The 9354-nt window shown below is 37.8% G+C and overlaps 1 protein-coding gene across 1 annotated transcript in view; it reads right to left on the reverse strand.

Annotated features, from left to right (window-relative positions):
• Positions 1–2532, reverse strand: part of LOC308081182 (retinal guanylyl cyclase 2-like) — a gene marked incomplete at its 5' end in the record, with an annotated part of 60972 nt that extends 58440 nt beyond the window's left edge. The window contains one exon of the mRNA XM_080457573.1: positions 2298–2532. Coding sequence (XP_080313699.1) covers positions 2298–2532 — 235 coding nt within the window. The remainder of the gene's footprint in view (positions 1–2297) is intronic.
• Between the last annotated feature and the right edge of the window lie 6822 nt (positions 2533–9354).

The following is a 9354-nucleotide window of genomic DNA, read 5'->3' on the forward strand; positions in this document are numbered from 1 at the left end:
TGGATCTCTTCTCCACTAGTCTTAGTTCTACTGGATCTCTTCTCCACTAGTCTTAGTTCTACTGGATCTCTTCTCTTCTCCACTAGTCTTAGTTCTACTGGATCTCTTCTCCACTAGTCTTAGTTCTACTGGATCTCTTCTCCACTAGTCTTAGTTCTACTGGATTTCTTCTCCACTAGTCTTAGTTCTACTGGATCTCTTCTCCACTAGTCTTAGTTCTACTGGATTTCTTCTCCACTAGTCTTAGTTCTACTAGATCTCTTCTCCACTAGTCTTAGTTCTACTGGATCTCTTCTCCACTAGTCTTAGTTCTACTAGATCTCTTCTCCACTAGTCTTAGTTCTACTGGATCTCTTCTCCTCTAGTCTTAGTTCTACTGGATCTCTTCTCCACTAGTCTTAGTTCTACTGGATCTATTCTCCTCTAGTCTTAGTTCTACTGGATCTCTTCTCCACTAGTCTTAGTTCTACTGGATCTCTTCTCTTCTCCTCTAGTCTTAGTTCTACTGGATCTCTTCTCCTCTAGTCTTAGTTCTACTGGATCTCTTCTCCACTAGTCTTAGTTCTACTGGATCTCTTCTCCACTAGTCTTAGTTCTACTGGATCTCTTCTCCTCTAGTCTTAGTTCTACTGGATCTCTTCTCCACTATTCTTAGTTCTACTGGATCTCTTCTCCACTAGTCTTAGTTCTACTGGATCTCTTCTCCTCTAGTCTTAGTTCTACTGGATCTCTTCTCCACTATTCTTAGTTCTACTGGATCTCTTCTCCACTAGTCTTAGTTCTACTGGATCTCTTCTCCTCTAGTCTTAGTTCTACTGGATCTCTTCTCCTCTAGTCTTAGTTCTACTGGATCTCTTCTCCACTAGTATTAGTTCTACTGGATCTCTTCTCCTCTAGTCTTAATTCTACTGGATCTCTTCTCCACTACTCTTAGTTCTACTGGATCTCTTCTCCTCTAGTCTTAGTTCTACTGGATCTCTTCTCCTCTAGTCTTAGTTCTACTGGATCTCTTCTCCTCTAGTCTTAGTTCTACTGGATCTCTTCTCCTCTAGTCTTAGTTCTACTGGATCTCTTCTCCACTAGTCTTAGTTCTACTGGATCTCTTCTCCACTTGTCTTAGTTCTACTGGATCTCTTCTCCTCTAGTCTTAGTTCTACTGGATCTCTTCTCCACTAGTCTTAGTTCTACTGGATCTCTTCTCCTCTAGTCTTAGTTCTACTGGATCTCTTCTCCTCTAGTCTTAGTTCTACTGGATCTCTTCTCCTCTAGTCTTAGTTCTACTGGATCTCTTCTCCCCTAGTCTTAGTTCTACTGGATCTCTTCTCCACTAATCTTAGTTCTACTGGATCTCTTCTCCTCTAGTCTTAGTTCTACTGGATCTCTTCTCCTCTAGTCTTAGTTCTACTGGATCTCTTCTCCTCTAGTCTTAGTTCTACTGGATCTCTTCTCCACTAGTCTTAGTTCTACTGGATCTCTTCTCCACTTGTCTTAGTTCTACTGGATCTCTTCTCCACTAGTCTTAGTTCTACTGGATCTCTTCTCCACTAGTCTTAGTTCTACTGGATCTCTTCCCCCACTAGTCTTAGTTCTACTGGATCTCTTCTCCACTAGTCTTAGTTCTACTGGATCTCTTCTCCACTAGTCTTAGTTCTACTGGATCTCTTCTCCACTAGTCTTAGTTCTACTGGATCTCTTCTCCTCTAGTCTTAGTTCTACTGGATCTCTTCTCCACTAGTCTTAGTTCTAATGGATCTCTTCTCCACTAGTCTTAGTTCTACTGGATCTCTTCTCCACTAGTCTTAGTTCTACTGGATCTCTTCTCCACTAGTCTTAGTTCTACTGGATCTCTTCTCCTCTAGTCTTAGTTCTACTGGATCTCTTCGCCACTAGTCTTAGTTCTACTGGATCTCTTCTCCTCTAGTCTTAGTTCTACTGGATCTCTTCTCCACTAGTCTTAGTTCTACTGGATCTCTTCTCCTCTAGTCTTAGTTCTACTGGATCTCTTCTCCTCTAGTCTTAGTTCTACTGGATCTCTTCTCCACTAGTCTTAGTTCTACTGGATCTCTTCTCCTCTAGTCTTAGTTCTACTGGATCTCTTCTCCTCTAGTCTTAGTTCTACTGGATCTCTTCTCCACTAGTCTTAGTTCTACTGGATCTCTTCTCCTCTAGTCTTAGTTCTACTGGATCTCTTCTCCTCTAGTTCCTCCCTATAATGTTTGTTTGTATTTGTTGATGTATTTATTCATAGTTTTAATCATTGTAGCTTAGTTTTTTTGGTAGTTATTTATGTTAATGACCTTTAGACACTGAGCAGGCTTCGTCCAATAGGGTGACAGCGTAGTTGTATGTTAAACTGGTGTCGCTGCGTAGCCGTGACAACGCCAGGTTGACGGCGGCCGACGGCAGCGCTCTGGAGAACATGGGGTCACATCTCCACGGACCAATTAGGGCCAGGTTGAAGGTTGCCGCCCACACTGCCGGCAAGCCAATCAGAGACAACCACACTCCTACTGACCAATGGGAGCGCGGCATCCTGACGATTCTGTGAAAAACTGAAAGGAAAATTAAATTAGCGTTTTTATGAATGATCACAGAGCAATCGTCCCTCTAGGCTATGGGATATGTGGGACAAAAACTAGCTAATCGAGCACCAAGCTATCTGTCTGACAAGCGCACATACAACACCTGTCCCTATATATGGAGATATATAGGGACGGATATATATATATATATATATATATATATATATATATATATATATATATATATATATATACGTATATATATATTTATATATATATATATATATATATATTTATATATACGTATATATATATATATACGTATATATATATATATATATATATATATATATATATATATATATATATATATATATATATATATATATATATATATAGGAAAAGCAGTGCATTGTATTGTATACGGAGCAGGATGCATTATAACGCACCATACATCAGGCCTACCACCTCCTCGTTTTATGTCACTTCATCCTAAAAGAGTGTCAAGCTAAATGAGTGAAAATAGCAGATCTACAAGCCCACAACGTGTCGCATCGCAACACGCTGTGAGCTTGTAGATCTGTGTTTTGGTCCGTTTCCTGAAAGGTAACTGTTTGGATGTTTTTTTCCCTTTGTGTTTGTGTTTTTAAATTGATGATGATGATGATGATGATTAAATTGATGATGAAGAGTATACAGCAGGGATGCCCAAAAGGTAGATCGCGATCTACCAGTACATCACACAGGCTGTGCAGGTAGACCACATGACATGCCAATAAAACATATTATTATTATAATTATTATAATTATTATAATTATTATAATTATTATTATTATTATACTTAGTATTCTTGGAATCTGCCAATTGAACTAAGGTGACTTGATTGATCAAAAAGGGCCTGTCAGCTCATTGACTTCAAGAGAGTTCAAGAGTGTTGCGTGCAAACGTCAGTAGCATTACTACCAATTAAAAAATGTCTTCTCTATTTCCCATTCCAAGTGCATTTGTTTTATATGTAACGCCAGCACCTCTATTCCAAAGCCCCCTCAGGTACATTTTCAAAGTATCTTCAGCAATGGGATATTATAATTTTTTGGTTGGTAAATCTGGTTGAACTGGTCATTTTAGAAGTAGTTATCAAGTCAAAAAGATGTGGGCACCCCTGGTATACAGGATGTCTGCATATTTATAGTCACAATTTAAGGACTTTTAAGAACTTTTTAATACCTCTAAAATAAAATAAAAAATAAGACCATTATTACTATAAAAGGGGTCCAACATTGAGCAAATTATCAAATATAACCTAAGAAAGAGGCAAAAGAAAAGAAAAGAAACGATCTACAAGCAGCCGTTGTCAGCTTGTAAATTGGTTATTTTCACAATTGGAATCAGTGGAACCGAGTCAAACTAAATGTAAAACCAAGTGAAGGAGGTTTATATATGATCAGTGCTTTAGAACAATAATAATTAAAATAAATGTTAAAAGTCCTTCTTGTCACAAATACACATACACAAACATACACACACATACACACATACACACACATATGCACACATACACAGTCAGCCTGTGACACAATGTTCCTGAGCTTTAATCCTAAAGCCTCTAATGCTAATGCTGCTAATGCTAGCTGCAAAGCTGATAAGCTAATGATAAAAATCACTGACCTCTTACTGAGAGAGAGAGAGAGAGAGAGAGAGAGAGAGAGAGAGAGAGAGAGAGAGAGAGAGAGAGAGAGAGAGAGAGAGGGAAAGAGAGAGCGAGAGCTCACATAAATGAATGACTAGAGCAAGAGCTATTTAACACTAAAAATGCACCAATATATCGCCCACATATCGTTATGGGGCAAAACTCTATGGTTACATTACATCTGTCCAAAAAATAATCTAGTCTGCTATTGAAAAGTTTCTCCAGTAGAAAATTGCGACCAATTGGTTCCATTTGGACACTCTGAATTACAGACCCATAAGGGTCCATTTGGTTCCTAACTACCCATCATTTAGATCCCAGGACCCCACTTTTAGAACCACTGTCCAACACTGTGTGTGTGTGTGTGTGTGTGTGTGTGTGTGTGTGTGTGTGTGTGTGTGTGTGTGTGTGTGTGTGTGTGTGTGTGTGTGTCACTGTCCAGCTGATTATCGTTGACACTCGTTAATGTTACTTGTTGCATCAAGGCAATTAAGTTGTGTTTCTGCATCAAATACAACTACACCTAATCTAAGATTCCATCAAAAACAACTACACCTAATCTAAGATTCCATCAAATACAACTACACCTAATCTAAGATTCCATCAAAGCCAAGAATGTATACACGACCCTCTCTGGTATTATATAATGTCTTTCTAGAGCTATTGGAAATAACTAAAGTCCAGTTACTGTTACTGAACAAACACTCTATAGCAATGATTACTATCACAATATAGATCTATTTAACACTGTTACTGAACAAACACTCTATAGTAATGATTACTATCACAATATAGATCTATTTAACACTGTTACTGAACACACACTCTATAGTAATGATTACTATCACAATATAGATCTATTTAACACTGTTACTGAACAAACACTCTATAGTAATGATTACTATCACAATATAGATCTATTTAACACTGTTACTGAACAAACACTCTATAGTAATGATTACTATCACAATATAGATCTATTTAACACTGTTACTGAACAAACACTCTATAGCAATGATTACTATCACAATATAGAGCTATTTAACACTGTTACTGAACAAACACTCTATAGTAATGATTACTATCACAATATAGATCTATTTAACACTGTTACTGAACTAACACTCTATAGTAATGATTACTATCACAATATAGATCTATTTAACACTGTTACTGAACAAACACTCTATAGCAATGATTACTATCACAATATAGAGCTATTTAACACTGTTACTGAACAAACACTCTATAGTAATGATTACTATCACAATATAGATCTATTTAACACTGTTACTGAACAAACACTCTATAGTAATGATTACTATCACACTATAGAGCTATTTAACACTGTTACTGAACAAACACTCTATAGTAATGATTACTATCACAATATAGATCTATTTAACACTGTTACTGAACTAACACTCTATAGTAATGATTACTATCACAATATAGATCTATTTAACACTGTTACTGAACACACACTCTATAGCAATGATTACTATCACAATATAGAGCTATTTAACACTGTTACTGAACAAACACTCTATAGTAATGATTACTATCACAATATAGATCTATTTAACACTGTTACTGAACAAACACTCTATAGTAATGATTACTATCACACTATAGAGCTATTTAACACTGTTACTGAACAAACACTCTATAGTAATGATTACTATCACAATATAGATCTATTTAACACTGTTACTGAACTAACACTCTATAGTAATGATTACTATCACAATATAGATCTATTTAACACTGTTACTGAACTAACACTCTATAGTAATGATTACTATCACAATATAGATCTATTTAACACTGTTACTGAACAAACACTCTATAGCAATGATTACTATCACAATATAGAGCTATTTAACACTGTTACTGAACAAACACTCTATAGTAATGATTACTATCACAATATAGATCTATTTAACACTGTTACTGAACAAACACTCTATAGTAATGATTACTATCACACTATAGAGCTATTTAACACTGTTACTGAACAAACACTCTATAGTAATGATTACTATCACAATATAGATCTATTTAACACTGTTACTGAACTAACACTCTATAGTAATGATTACTATCACAATATAGATCTATTTAACACTGTTACTGAACAAACACTCTATAGCAATGATTACTATCACAATATAGAGCTATTTAACACTGTTACTGAACACACACTCTATAGCAATGATTACTATCACAATATAGAGCTATTTAACACTGTTACTGAACAAACACTCTATAGTAATGATTACTATCACAATATAGATCTATTTAACACTGTTACTGAACAAACACTCTATAGTAATGATTACTATCACACTATAGAGCTATTTAACACTGTTACTGAACAAACACTCTATAGTAATGATTACTATCACAATATAGATCTATTTAACACTGTTACTGAACTAACACTCTATAGTAATGATTACTATCACAATATAGATCTATTTAACACTGTTACTGAACAAACACTCTATAGCAATGATTACTATCACAATATAGAGCTATTTAACACTGTTACTGAACAAACACTCTATAGTAATGATTACTATCACACTATAGAGCTATTTAACACTGTTACTGAACAAACACTCTATAGAAATGATTACTATCACAATATAGATCTATTTAACACTGTTACTGAACAAACACTCTATAGTAATGATTACTATCACAATATAGATCTATTTAACACTGTTACTGAACAAACACTCTATAGAAATGATTACTATCACAATATAGATCTATTTAACACTGTTACTGAACAAACACTCTATAGAAATGATTACTATCACAATATAGATCTATTTAACACTGTTACTGAACAAACACTCTATAGTAATGATTACTATCACAATATAGATCTAGATTTAAACACCCTGTTTCATGTAGTTCATTATTAGTGTAGATCTCTAGACCCTCCTGTCGCCAACATTCGTGGAAAACAGCCGATCTACAAACCCACAACGCATCGTGTTGTGACTCTATACACAGCCCTGTGGTATACCTGTCAAATACTCTAAAATAAAGATCTGACACACACACACACACACACACACACACAGACAGACAGACAGACAGACAGACAGACAGACAGACAGACAGACAGACAGACAGACAGACAGACAGACAGACAGACAGACAGACAGACAGACAGACAGACAGACAGACAGACAGACAGACAGACAGACAGACAGACAGACAGACAGACAGACAGACAGACACAGACAGACAGACAGACAGACAGACAGACAGACAGACAGACACACACACACACACACACACACACACACACACCTACCAGCTCAGTGTGTGTCCATGGGCTCACTGTGAACACAGGAACACACACTCCTTCTCTATCACCACCAAGCTCTCTGATTGGTCACTGCTTTATGCTCTCTGATTGGTCACTGCTTTATGCTTCATGAAGACACAGCTGAAGCTGACCCCGCCCCCTGGCAAAAATCCCAATCCCGAGCCAAGCAGGAAGCCACACAGCTTGTAGATCTGCTCTTTGTGGCTTTAGGGTTCATTCTTAACATGACCTTTGACACCACCTGAAGCTCAAAGATCAGTTTCTCCCCAGAGCAAGCAGTCAGGCTCTATTATATAATAATATAATATAGTATATATATAGTTTATAATAAGTAAACGGCACCCAGCCCCCCCCCCTCCCTGTGACTTGTGGTGTCCCACAAGGAAGTATACTAGGACCTTTACTGTTCCTGATATATGTGAATGACATGTCATCAGCCTGCGACTGCAAACTGTTCCTGTTCGCAGATGACTCGGCCCTGCTAGTCTCGGACAGGGACAGGCTGCAGGTTGAGAAAACTCTCAGCTCCGAACTCAACAAGATCTGCATCTGGCTCTCTGACAACAAACTTTCATTACACCTGGGTAAAACTGAATCCATCCTCTTTGGGTCCAGTCCTAACCTTAGCAAGGCAGAGAGTTTCACGATCAAAGTGGGTGATGATGTCATCCAAAGAAAGGACGAAATTACCTACCTGGGCTCCATCTTGGAGGCAAACCTCTCTAGTAACAAAAACGCCGAAAAAGTGATCAAAATTGTCAACCAAACAACACGCTATTTGTGGAGGATTGATCGCCTAGTCAGTAAGAATACTCTGAAGATTCTTGCAGGGGCCCTCATTCAAGGTCATTATGATTATGCATGCACTTCATGGTATCACAACACCTCCAAGGCCTTAAAAACAAGGCTCCAAACATCCCAAAACAAACTTGTAAGGCTACTTCTTGGCCTCAATCACAGAACCCATCTAACCCCTGCTCATTTTGCTAGGATTGGATGGCTTAGGGTTGAGGACAGAGTACAGCAACTTGCTATGGGCCTGGTCTTCAAGATACACCACAACATTGGGATCCCCCTGTATTTGTCAAAATACTTCCAAAATGTTAATGCAGTCCATGATCATAACACCAGAGGCAGCTCCACGGATCATGTTCAACCCAGATTTGGCTCAACTAAGGGTATGAACTCGTTCTCATGCTATTCAACAAAAATGTGGAATGCCCTACCAAAAGGAGTAAAGGAGTGTAAAACCCTACTCACTTTCAAAACTGCCCTAAAGATACACCTTCAGGAGGCTGCAATTCGAAAATGGCCCCTGTCTAATTCTTAACCTACCCCCCCCTACCCCCCCCCTCCTTCATTTTCCTCTTTTGTATATATATATATTATTATTTTTTTCTCTCGTCATACCAGTAACCTGAAAGCTGATTGTATGACATTCTGTATAGTAGTGTGTATATCTATCTGCCTCTTATATTTCATCATGATTTGTGTGCATGGGGTTCTCATCTTAAACAAGCTTAGTGCTTAACACCTTTACCGCCGGGCCCGTAGTTCTACGGGCCGTTAAATCCAACGGTTAAGCGCCGAGCCCGTAGTCCTACGGGCTGCGGTCTTTTCGCGCATGCGCGGTCCGGGTGCACTTTTCGGAATTTTTTTGATCCACTTCCGTTTCCGGTTTGATGACAGGAAATAGAATTATTTGGGATCCGGTTTCGACGATCACGCCCGCTCCCATTCTACAGACGAAACTGAAACTCAATTCTCTTCCTGTAGTTTTTTCTCCTCGCAT

Source organism: Gymnoscopelus braueri (genome assembly GCF_963280865.1).
Source record: "Gymnoscopelus braueri genome assembly, contig: SCAFFOLD_60, whole genome shotgun sequence".
NCBI lineage: Eukaryota > Metazoa > Chordata > Actinopteri > Myctophiformes > Myctophidae > Gymnoscopelus > Gymnoscopelus braueri.